Source organism: Sebastes umbrosus, chromosome 9 (assembly GCF_015220745.1).
Source record: "Sebastes umbrosus isolate fSebUmb1 chromosome 9, fSebUmb1.pri, whole genome shotgun sequence".
Taxonomy (NCBI): Eukaryota; Metazoa; Chordata; class Actinopteri; order Perciformes; family Sebastidae; genus Sebastes; species Sebastes umbrosus.
This window is the reverse complement of record NC_051277.1, coordinates 4171618-4184079: the sequence shown is the minus strand read 5'-3', so window position 1 is coordinate 4184079 and position 12462 is coordinate 4171618. Positions and strand designations below refer to the sequence as shown.

Sequence of the window (12462 nt, the reverse complement as noted above, 5' to 3'; positions counted from 1 at the left end):
GAACCATTAGAGCAGGTTTTTCTATGCACTGGTCCGAGTGTGTGTGTGTGTGTGCGTGGGTCGTAGGACATCAGGCAGATGGCCTTTTCTTCCCCTCGGCCTCGAGGAGTGGGGGGACCATGTAGGTGTGAGCAGGAATGTACAAGGACAGAGAAGTCTTTGACCAAGAGAGACGTTTCTGCTTATTAGGTCACCCATCACTCCCCATGCCTGTGTCTGTCCTCCCCTTCCCTTCCCTCCCAACCATCCCTCTCCCTGCTTGTTTCTTATATCGCTCTCTGCATGCCCAACTCATCTCTGGATTCTCCACCAAGCCAATCAACAGACGGGGTAAACACTGTCACCGCTCCCCCGTAGTGGCAGGTTTAACAACGTGAGTCTGAGACTGGAACGGTGACAGCGCAGCCGGGCTGTACTATTAAGGTAGGCACTGCACATTGTGAGAGAGAGCTGCATTTATCTGCAGAGCTCCAGTAATGAGAGTAAATCCCAGCTACCTCATTTCTTCTCAGGGATATCTTAGCTACAGTCTTGATTCCTTCAGATTAATATCAACGTGTAGACATGGTGTGGCGGCACTGTGGCTTTGATCCTGTGATGCTTTATCTGCAGATGAACTGTCTTTTTCTCTTTTGCTTTGAAATCCAGCAAAGCTCTGCGTGCTATCTTTTATCATCTTCAACTCCTCTGATTTGAAATTCGCATATTGTCTGGAAAATGTCCTTCCAGGTTGCCTTGGCTCGAGTTGTCAAGAAAAGAGAGAGAGAGAGAGAGACAGAGTAGAGGAGGCAGATATTCTGTCTGCGATGTTCACATAATTGGGCAATTTTTTTAAAAGTGTAAAGCTCCGATTTCTGTAGGAAACCGTCACGGAGTACATGGAGGTGAGAGCCGTAGCCTCAGCAGTGAGATGAATATTGTCTGTGTCACTTTGTGGCATGTCAGTGAAATCTCTGCTGGTTCTTCAGCATCTTTGGAAAACACGCAGCACACACGCTCGGCTGAGCAACGCCACATCCGATCAAGGCCGTAAATAATGCATGTTTAAAGCTTGACTCATGTTTTTGAAGTTTAAAGCGGGAGACAGACCCACCTAAAGTGTTGCACTGTGGGCTCATGCATGCCTGCATGATGAAGATGTGTGCCTACGAGATGGAGATAATAGAGACATTTGCATGACATGATTTTTGTGGACATCATGTCCCCTTTGTGATGTCTTTTAATACGCCTTGCAGCCAAAAACGTGAACTGATTTTTCTTTAAATATTTAAGCCAAGTTTATAAATACATTCCTCCAGGTGCAATGATGTATGAGTTTGTCTTTACGTGAAACCCTGCTTGTAGCTATCTGAGAAAAAGTTGAAGGAGGAGAGGAGAGATTTGAGGTCGCCGACTGAGCTGTCTGTCACTCGGTTCCCTTCACTCCAGAAACGATCTTTCACCCGCGGGGTATCCTCTTGGTGTTGGCAGTGACGTGGTTGATGGTTGTCGTTGTTCAACACCATTTCACATCTTGAAGCGGCAGCTTTCCAGAGCAAACAAACAATCATACTGCCATTCTGCTCTTAAACATCGTTGTGTCATGTGGAGCCTCCGCTGCCTCGTTTCCATGTTTTATTCTCATATCTGTACGCAGAATATAAAGACGGTTAAATTATTATTCGAGTTCAAGTGAGGTCCTGGACGAGCTAACCGTATGCAGCGTCACACGTGACCTCCGAGTGGGAGAGATGTGCTGATTCATACAAGACTCACCTACACTAACAGGAGCTGTCTGAGGAAGAAAAGGGAGGGAAGGAAGCGAAAGAGATAACGGGAGACAGGAGTGGGAACGAGAGGGTGATGAATCATGTGGAATTGGAAAAAAAGAAAAGAAACGTGGGGCCAATCTGAGGTGAGGTGGTCTGTAGAACAAACTAGAAAAGGTAGAGAGGAGAATGAATGTGTACAGAAGAGGAGGAGGAGGGGGGAAAAGAGGGAGGATGAAGACAAAGATAGGAGATGAGTACACCGAAAGCTAGTCTTTCCCTCCCTCTCGCCGGGGAGACGTTCACTCAAATGTTGACACTGCAACAAAAGTTCTTTCTTCCTGGTTCATTTCGGGCTCAATTTGTTTTAGACAAACCACCTGGGTTCCAGAGAGAAGCACTCAAAGGGAAGCAGAGAGTTAGTTAAGGGGATAGTTTGGGTGTTTTTTCAAGTGGGGTTGTATGAGGTACTTATCCACAGTCAGTGTATTACCTGCAGTAGATGACGGCAGACAGGAGTTACCACACAGAACCAAAGCAATGTACTGCTGTGGACGTTATATTTAGAATATTTTCGCCGGTTTACCTCGCCATCAGACAGCTATACAGTCTATGTTTTTGACGGGGAACTGAAGCGGTTATCTTTGCTCTCGCCAAAGTAACCAGACTCCATTAAAAAAAAAACTGTAATTTAACCTTGCAGAACACGGGGGGCTGCTCGTCTACCGCTGCCTCCATCAGTTAGTTTGTTTGCCATTGTGTGACTTTGGTGAATCTGAACTAACCAAAGTCACACAATAACAAAAACAAACTCCTGTGTTCTACAAGGTTAAATTAAAAAAAAAGATTCAATGGAGTGTGGCGGCTTTGGCGAGAGCATAGGTCAGGGGTCTTTAACCTGCAGCTCCAGCTCTTTAGCTCCTCTCCAGTGGCTCTCCAGTTAAATTTTCATTTTTATTTATCATTGTTTTAGGTCTACGGTACGACGGTACGACGGTACGACGGTACGACGGTACGACGGTACGACGGAGTATCAGGGCCACATTGAGGAAAATAAATAAATCTGAGATTTTGAGAACAAAGTCATAATATTACGAGAATAATGTCATAAGTTTACGAGAAAAAAATCATATTCATCATATCATAAAGTAGTAATTTTACGTGTTATTTTCTTTTTTCTCGTAAATTTCTGACTTTTTTCTTGTAAAGTTATGACTTCATTCTGGAAATCTCAGATTTTTTTTCCCCTCAATGTGGCCCGCACCGTCAGGGAGGTGGAGCGTGAGCGCATGCGATAGGACCTGAAAGATGGTGACGAGAGGTTAACGTCACGCTGCGGTAAAGTGGTGTCGGTGCCGTTTGTATCGGAGCCGTTTTGCGAGTACGAGTACATGAGCACAGTATCCGACTTGATACTGGTATTGGTGCATCCCTAATAAAAACAACAAATATCATAAGGTACAGCTATTTCTTCTACAAGATATCACATAAGAAATGGTTAAGGGCTTATGTTTTGATAACTTTATACTCGAGTGAGTGTAATTCGTGTGTGTGTGTGTGTGTGTGTGTGTGTATGTGTTGCCGTACTGAAGGTAGATGGCTGACTGCTGCTGTAAAGGTTGGAGGTTGAGCCCTCCAGCTGAGAGGAATTGGATTGACCAGTTTAAAAAAAACGATGTGATAAGAGCCTTCTGACTAAGCTCAAGGGAAGCTCCTGGTTATAGTGTGTGTGTGTGTGTGTGTGTGTGTGTGTGTGTGTGTGTGTGTGTGTGTGTTATAAGGCTGAAGGTGTTAGCTGAAAGGCCCAGCTGCTGCTGCTGAGGTAAAGGTTGTGAAATGAACGGAAAAGACAGGAAGCCTGACAGCCCAGTGACCAAACCCAAGATTTATCATGACCTGTGAACCGGGAAAAGCTTCTTCTGCCACTTATTGTATGTGTATCTGTGTAAGTGTATCTGTGTGTGTGTGTGTGTGTGTGTGCGTGTGATAGAGCCTGTGTGTTTGTGTGCGTGGGCTGTCTCCTTGATATGTTCTTTCCCCATAGCTCCATCAAGGGGATTGCACCTCTTCATGTCTCGCCTCACATGCCCCCACACTCTAAAAGTCTGTGAAAAAAAGAGGCTTTTTGTCTGAGTTTGTTTCCTTGAGTTTAATGGAATGGAATAATAGGATGAAACTGACGGCGTCTCATGATTCAGGTTTTTCTATCTCACACACAAGACACAGTTATTCAATTTCACTCTGATTTGTTGACTAGACTTCTTGTGTGTGTGTGTGTGTGTGTGTGGCGCTTCACACTTTGGAGCACTTGCATTGTTCTTTCTTTAACAAGGTGTGTATATATCACCTAGAGGTAGACCGTAGAGGTATCTGTTTGATGATTTATTCCTCAGCTGATTTTGAACTATTAAATATCAGAAATGCAGGTTCTGCCCTACACAGTCTATACATTTTCTTGTCATGGACTAGACCGATTATTCATGTTAAGGATTCGTGTGTCCCAGGTGTTCCCCTTTCATGGATCAGGTCTTGACACAATCAGGTTTATATTGCAAACTTATTAGCAAAAAGTTGGTTATTTTCATATCCAGCAGTCATGGAGCAATATTATTGTTCACTTTATCATGTTTCTGATCACCAGTGACCCCGCTGTTGTATTGATCATAGCAGCTTTAAAGGAATAGTTTAACATCTCAGAGATTCAAGGCAGCCAGCAGTGGACTGTGACGGACCAAGCTGACTGGCATGGTGGATTTTATTTACCCCAAAATGAAACAAACTATTGACAAAATATGCAGCAAAGTTTTGGGCCTAGAAGGGTTTAATAACTTGACATAAACTGAACAGAACAAACTAAACTGACCTAATATAATGCAATATAATGGGTGATCAGACCATTTTTTAAATAAAGAGGTAACACAAAGACAAAAAACACTGCCAACTAAACTAGAAATACAACAAAACAGGACAACAATTAGTCCATCAGTATACATTTATTATTTATTAACCAAAACAAAAGCACCAACAAACTAATATAGTCTAAAGAAAAAGACAAAATCTCTAAACTAATAATCCCATTCCCCTATGATGTGACATTCTGATTGGCCACTTCCTGTATTTAAGAGCTCTGCTTTAGGGGGTGAATCTTTTACTGACAAGATGTCCCTCCAGCAGCAGCAGCAACAGGTAGTGGATCCCTCAGAAATCGAAGTTCTCATCTCAAGACAAACTAAAGTGTGACACTACAGAAGTGAACTAAATGTATTTGCTACAAAGAGAAACAAATGTACCGCCAGCAATACTAAATAATCTGAGTATGATGTATAAAACAAAAGCTATGTGTCATCATTTATCTGTTTGCTGATGTATATGAGGTCAAAAGGTCAACCACAATGTGGAGAAAATGATAATAATAATAATATAATCCGGCACGTAACTCCCCCCCCCGCCCCCCCCCGGACGTAACAAATTAACATTTTTAAACACACAACTTTTCTACGGATTAAACAAAGAAGATGTATGGTGTTAATCAGTGAGCTTTAGAAGTGCTGGTAGGTGGATTTTGTTCCCTTTGGACAGAGCCAGGCTGTTTCCCCCTGTTTCTAGTCTCTGTGCTAAACTAACAGTCTCCTAGCTGTAGCCTTATATTTACCGTACAGTTATGAGTGTGTATCAGTCTCTTCATCTAATGCTCGGCAAGAAAGCAAATAAGCCTATTCCTAAAATGTTGAGCTAATTTAGAGCAGCTAAACCCCTGAAATGGAGCATGTTGTGTCAACATTTTTGTTTATAGAAAAAATGTATGCTAATAAATCTGTTGCTCTCTGCCCACTCATTCTGGGCGTGGGTGTTCAGACCGATAACAGCCCTAAAACAATGCGGGGGGTTGTTCCATGAACAGGTTTTTTCTCATCAGACACCACAACACTGCACAGAGGTTTATAATATTAGGTTGGATCTTACTGCTCTGGAAAGTTTGTCTTGACGATTCCAAAGTGAACAGTAGAAATTCTCTGTTCATGTTGCGAAGTAATCTCGTAGGAATGTGCGTTTGCGTGTATTTTGATTAGCCAGTGCAGCGCCTTGGCAGATGATGTTGCGTTGTGGTAAAAGTTGAACATTTTAGTTTAATTAATAAAAATTGTCGGACAATCCTGCCTTGTTTTCCAACAACATTTTGTTTGATACTACCCCTGGAAGTTCGCTAAAGTCCGAAATGTTTTAATCCTCAACCCGATCTCACAGGAAGGTGTATAAATAGCACGACATTTCGCGTGTCATGAAAACACATTTTAACCTTTTTCACGTGTAATTTTTACGCCACGCAACAAAACTACGGTAACAGCTGGTTTGGTGATGCAGGTTTAGGCAACAAAAACACTTAGTTAGGTTTCGGAAAAATATCATGGTTGGGCTTAAAATATGTAGGTAAACAACGTAACAGAAGTACGGAAAAAACACGTTACAAACATGACCAACATAACGTCTAAATAACTCAACAACACTTTGGGACACAAACAGGTCTTGAACACTCGTTAAAAGTCTTGTTTGTTTGACCCGTCCTGCTCCCCTCCTGTCCGCCATCAGCAGTCTTTCTCACGTTTTATTCTACGTCACTAGCTCTGAGTGTAGCATATTTATGCGTTTACATTGCAGTCCGACCACATGCCGTACACGTGACACGCCCAAAGCAAGAAAGCCGTTCTTATTCCATGCTAAACGACTTACCGTGTCATTCATACGACATTTAGTGTGACCGGGCAGTAATCCTTCCCTCATTGGCTTCATATGTCAGAACAAAATCTGGATTATTAGCAGGCTCAATCCAAAAAAGTGAAAGTCAGTTGACTGTGATACTCACCTGGGTGTCCTCCTCTGCTGTTTCTCTTCCTCAGCTGCGGGGCGGCCCTCGTGGCCGGGATGCCACTGTGTGCCGTGCCAGTCCACGGTGGACGGTGAGGGTCAGGAGGAGGAGTGCAGGAGACTGAGAGGAGGCGGCCCGCACCAAACAGGAGAAATGAACCTCTGCTGGAACGAGATCAAACGCAAGTCCCACAACATCCGGTAAGAGGACTGTGATAGTGGTGTTTACTGTAACGGTCTGGAGGGAGGGGACGGATGTTTTCAGAGCCAAGATGCTTGTTGTATATCTGAGAGGGAGAAGTGGCCTCGCTCTGTGGAAACAATAGCTGCAAACAAAGATTGTATTCCTACCTAGAAGTTGGCTATCTCAAAGAAATGGAGATGTTGCTTTGTTTTATGACTTTGTCAGGGTACAGATCATTTTCCTCAAGGAAACATCTGATCAGTTTCAGATCTGTTTGTAGCTAGTCATCGTCACTGTCTTTTTCTAAACACAATCTGGTTCACTGAGATTCACTGAGTTTACTGAATCACTCAGAGTATTACTGTGGAACACAGAACCAAACAACTTCCTGTGTCACAGCGACCACATTTGGACAAATCCCTCTTCATAATGCCTCATCCACACTGGGAACGTCAGGAGCGCGTGGCGGCAGCGTGATTCACGCTACAGGTGTTCACACCAGCTGCGTGTCTGCTGCTGTCAGCCCTTTCTTTCTACATAGAGTTTGCCTTTCATAATGGCCATTTCGTTTCATTATAAATGTAATTTATATTTATTTTAGATAATGAAAGGTTAAGAAATGTGGTATAATTTGTAAATAATAGTAATAATCCACAATTAAAACCCTGTACTATATTCATTCATAGAGCTCTCCAAGTAACTGCATGTTCTACAACACTGTCCGGCACATATTTCAGAATAAAAGCCTCGTGTTAACAAATGAAGGAATTCTGTCTACAGAAAAAAACGCTTGAGGGCTTTTATTTTTAAATGAAAGCAGGAAGTGTTGATTTAAAAATAAGTCTTTACTTTTTTTCATCTCCGTAACGTATTCTACAGATATAGACATTGAAATGTAATGTTGCTGGTATGATGTTAATATACAGTCAGTAGATCACTTTCACTGTCTGTTGTTGCTGTGAACCACGCGGCACATCTCAAAAATAGGCGAGACCTCGAATCTCTAGAAGCGACGCAGCTGAGACATAGTGTGGCTGCTCTAACCTGTTAACACGGACGCCGAAATAAAAAAACAACAGGTAACGCAGCCACAACGCGCTCTTGACGTTCCTGGTGTGGACGAGGCTTAAGCAAGATTGGCTGTGAACTAGAAACAACAAAATGTGTAGTGGAACTATTAAAAGCCTTTTTTTTTGTAGGTGAGTCTGACGGCTGTTGGCTAAATTAACGTTATCATTTAATACAGACTCTTAATTGCTGGGGAATAATACATTTCTTTAAGTGAGAACTGTACTTTTAATTAGTGTTGCACTTGTCCTTTTGTGGTTGAATCTGTGGGGAGACTTTATGTGTACGTTAAAGTCACACATAGGCTTAAAGCCTAATGATGTCTAACATCTCTCTCTCTCTCTCTCTCTCTTTATATATATATATATATATATATATATACTGTCTCTTCCTGTTTGTTTTTTCCATTTTCCTCTAACTATTCTTCTTGTCGCCGTTCACAGTCAGTTTTCAGGCAATTAAAAAAGTATTGTCTAATCATGTGCTGTCACACAATAATGCATATTTCAGTACTCCTTCCAGTCAGCTTATTAATTATTGATGTAATATGGAGTAATACAGCCATTGCACATGTTGCACTCGAGAGGTTTGCCAGTGCAAAACAATTAGAGGGCGTTGTTCTTTGATGCTTAATTGGAAACTTGCCGCATCATTTATGTTTTCTTCAATTCATCTTGCATCCTGTTTGGACAATTGGCCCCTTAATTGCTTACTTGACCCTGATGCATCTAGGAAGAGGAAGAGGGAGGCTAGTTGTGAAATTGGTTAAGACAGTTTCCCCCTGCAGTCCCGTGTAATGAGATCACTATAGATGGCCTGCAGTGGCTGTTTATACCAGAGCTGCACTCTGACTTCATCAGGCTGAGAGAGAGAGATGGAGGAATAAAGGAAGGAGTCGATGGAGGGAGAGAGAGAGAGGGAGGGAGAGAGAGCAGACAGCTGGTATTAAATCATCACAGAGGAGAGATGGGATGCAGGGAAATGGGAGGAGCGGCGGGAAAGAAGAATATAAGAATGAATGAATGAGAAAGTGCTTCACTGAGAAGCTGTCTAACCTTGAGGGTGAGTGCTGTCCAGAGGAAACGTCTGACTGCGTTTATTGCCAGAGGCTGGACAAGTGCAGACGACTGGCTTTATAATGGCCTGTCTGGCGTTGATTGACAGGTGGCTGAGGCTCCCGTCCAAGTCATGGCTGCTTCATTCTATCCGTTAAACTGTTGTACATTATACCCTATAGCCACATGCGGCTCTTTAGCCCCTCTCAGGTGGCTCCCTGTGGATTTTTTACAAAATTAGTCGAAATGAATAACTTTTTTTTTTACATTTTCATTTTTATTTATCATTGTTGTAGGTCTATGGTACGACAGAGTATTACGGCCACATTGAGAAAAAAAAAATTTGAGATTTCGAGAATAAAGTCATAATATTAATAGAATAAAGTCATAGGTTTATGAGAAAAAAAGTCGTAGTATTATGATAATAATGTCAAAATATTATAAAGTAGTAATTTTACGTGCTATTTTCTTTTTTCTCGTTAAGTTATGACTTTATTCTCGTAATATACGACTTTTTTCTCGTAAAGTTATGACTTTATTCTCGTAATATTACGACTTTTTTTTCTCGTAAAGTTATGACTTTATTCTTGTAATATTACAACTTTTTTTCTCGTAAAGTTATGACTTTATTCTTGTAATATTACGACTTTTTTTTCTCGTAAAGTTATGACTTTATTCTTGTAATATTACGACTTTTTTTCTCGTAAAGTTATACCTTTATTCTCGTAATATTACGACTTTTTTTTCTCGTAAAGTTATGACTTTATTCTTGTAATATTACGACTTTTTTTCTCGTAAAGTTATGACTTTATTCTTGTAATATTACAACTTTTTTTCTCGTAAAGTTATGACTTTATTCTCGTAATATTACGACTTTTTTTTCTCGTAAAGTTATGACTTTATTCTCGTAATATTACAACTTTTTTCTCTTTTTTTTTTCTTTTTTTGCTCAAATGTTTTGCGGCTCCAGACAGATTTTTTATTTTTTTTTTTGCCTAAAATGGCTCTTTCGATAGTAAAGGTTGCTGACCCCTGGCCTATAGTACACTGTACCTTGACTGGATTTAAATGAAACCATCCATGTGGAGAGGAGTTTACAAGAAGAGTTTACAGACGTGCAAGAAGCTCTGTGAGAATGCACTTAGAATACACAGAGCTGCTTTGAGCTCAGTGCTAATATCGGCATGCTAACATGCTGATGCTTAGCAGGTATAGGCTCCAATCCCGATGTCCACTCTCACGGACGTCTGTGAGGGTTTAGGACTGTCCCACTGTCAAATCGTCAAGTCTTTGAGGGGCTCTCTTGCAGACATTTTGAGTCCTTTATGAACACTTTACATAAGTCTGCATTTCTGCATACTTTGCCTGAGGGAATTACCCACAATTCATAACTTTGTGATGTTAAAAGCAGGGTTAACCGGGGAAGCCTGGAGGCATAAAAAATGGTAAACAAAGAGGTCGGCACACGGGTGTTCAGCCTGGCCTGTTAGATTTACACAGAAACATTAACATTAAGGATTTAAGAAGGAACATAAAAAACACATGAAGTCAGAGGAATGCAAGCGTTAGACTATGTTACACTCTCGCTTTATTCATCAACCATTTCATTTCATTTTGCTTAATGATGCTGGTTTGACAAAAACAAGTAAATTGATTATTTGACAATTAGGCTGCCTCTGGTCTCGTAAGGCGAGCCGGTAGCCGGTTTGAAAATCTTCAACATATCGCCCAGCCCAGAAGATGTTTTGAGATATTTCACTAGTTAAGTGAAAACTTTGACCTGCTGCTGGTTCTAGAGGAAAAGTCAGGGGATCACTAAAGTCAGTAGGATTCATCCTCTGAGGAACATGAATATTTGAACACAATTTCCTGTCAATCCGTCCAATAGTTGTTGAGATATTTCAGTCTCTTGATCAAGCTGGTGGACATTTCCGTCCCCAGAGTCGCGGTGCTGGCACGGCTAAAGAATAATCCTCCTCTTTAACTTGACGCTGATGTGAAACCACCCATTTCTGAAAACACCCAGAGAATTTAACAAATTAAGATAAGGAGTAACTAGCACGTGAAATGCATTCTCTAAATGTTTACAGATGGCAGTGGCACAGAGGATTTATCAGTGGGACACAGTGTCGCTCAGCTAATTGGACTCGTCGCCGATAACAGAAGGTTAGGGACTTGATCACTTTTTTGGCATCTTGTATGGAAAGTAGGCAAAAATCATTACACTATGAGCCACTCTATCCACACACACCAGCTGCGTAGCATGTGTTATTGACTACAAAACACTGCTTTGATGCCATTGGCAAAAAATATAGACATGCTGTTCTTATTGCTGTGTGTTTTGTGTTTTATCAAGTTGTGGTTTAATGTCCCTGCGCAGGATTGAGATAATAGCACCAAACAAGTGGACCGCAGCGCCGTGTTGCGCCGTCTCTCATAAGCACCGCTGAATGATTATGAATATATAAAAAAGAGACGTTTACTACTGCGAGCTTGTTGCGGAGGCCATTCAGCCATCTGTAACTATTGTGTAAGAAAATAGTGTGAGAGTGAGAGTGTGGGCGGTTTCTGTTGATTTAAGCTATTTACTCAGTAGAGGAAAGTTATGATGTGTAATTCACTCAATCGACAATCAGGGAATTATCTGGCATTCTTTTTTTTAATTCCTTCGTTTGTGTTAATTTGCCACGAGTGTGCACGGCTTTAACAATTGAAAAAGTAGAAAATTAAGCTTATGACAACTTCCTTCTGTCAAGCTAAGCTAACCAGCTGCCGGCTGTAGCTTCTTATTCACAGCACAGAGCGGTATCGATCTCCTCATCTCGGCTAGGAAACGAATAAGACAATCAGACTATGACTTTAACGTCAGCTAAACGGGATGTACTCATCAGTGTGTTTTTGTAACTCATCTCCTGCTCAGCGTATGTTAGTGTTAGCGATGTGAGCGAGCCATATTTCCACTGAGACCAGCTGTGCTTACTATGGCAGTCAAACACACGACAGATTGATGCTGAATCATCACAAATCTCCTGTAGCACAGAGTGCGTAGTCAGTTAAAGGGATAGTTTGGGTGTTTTTAAAGTGGGGTTGTATGAGGTACTTATCCATAGTCAGTGTATTATACCTAGAGTAGATGACGGTCGGCACGCCTCCCAGTTTGGAGAAGCAGACAGGAGTTACCGCACGGAAGCAAAACAATGTACTGCTGTGGACGAGGCCGGAAAACATATTTTAGCCACCTAAAAAAAATAATATTAGTTAAATGTATACGCTATATTTAGAATATTTTCACTGCTTTACGTTGCTGTCAGACTGTCCTTTCCGACGGGAAAATGAAGCTGTTGTATCCATCGATGCTCTCACCAAAGCCACCAGACTTTGAAAAAACAAATGTAATGTTCCTCACAGAGTATGGTTAGTTTACAATACAATGCAATACAATAAAACTTTATTGTCCACCAGGGAGGAAATATGTCTTCGGCTCACCAAACACAGAAAACAACAGACATTAAAAACCAGACAGCAGTTTGTAATAAACAGATAC

General features: G+C 41.4%; 1 protein-coding gene across 2 annotated transcripts in view; it reads left to right on the top strand.

Moving 5' to 3' along the window:
• The first annotated feature begins 261 nt into the window (after nt 1–261).
• Nucleotides 262–12462, top strand: part of drp2 (dystrophin related protein 2) — a 105100-nt gene continuing 92899 nt past the window's right edge. Inside the window, exons 1-2 of one of the 2 annotated variants that reach the window (XM_037779980.1) lie at nt 262–423; nt 6644–6812. In XM_037779980.1, the coding sequence (XP_037635908.1) occupies nt 6766–6812 (47 nt within the window). In that variant the 5' untranslated portion in view covers nt 262–423; nt 6644–6765. Of the gene's footprint in view, nt 424–6643; nt 6813–12462 lie in introns of those variants that run through there. The other variant, XM_037779981.1, reaches the window with a different exon arrangement.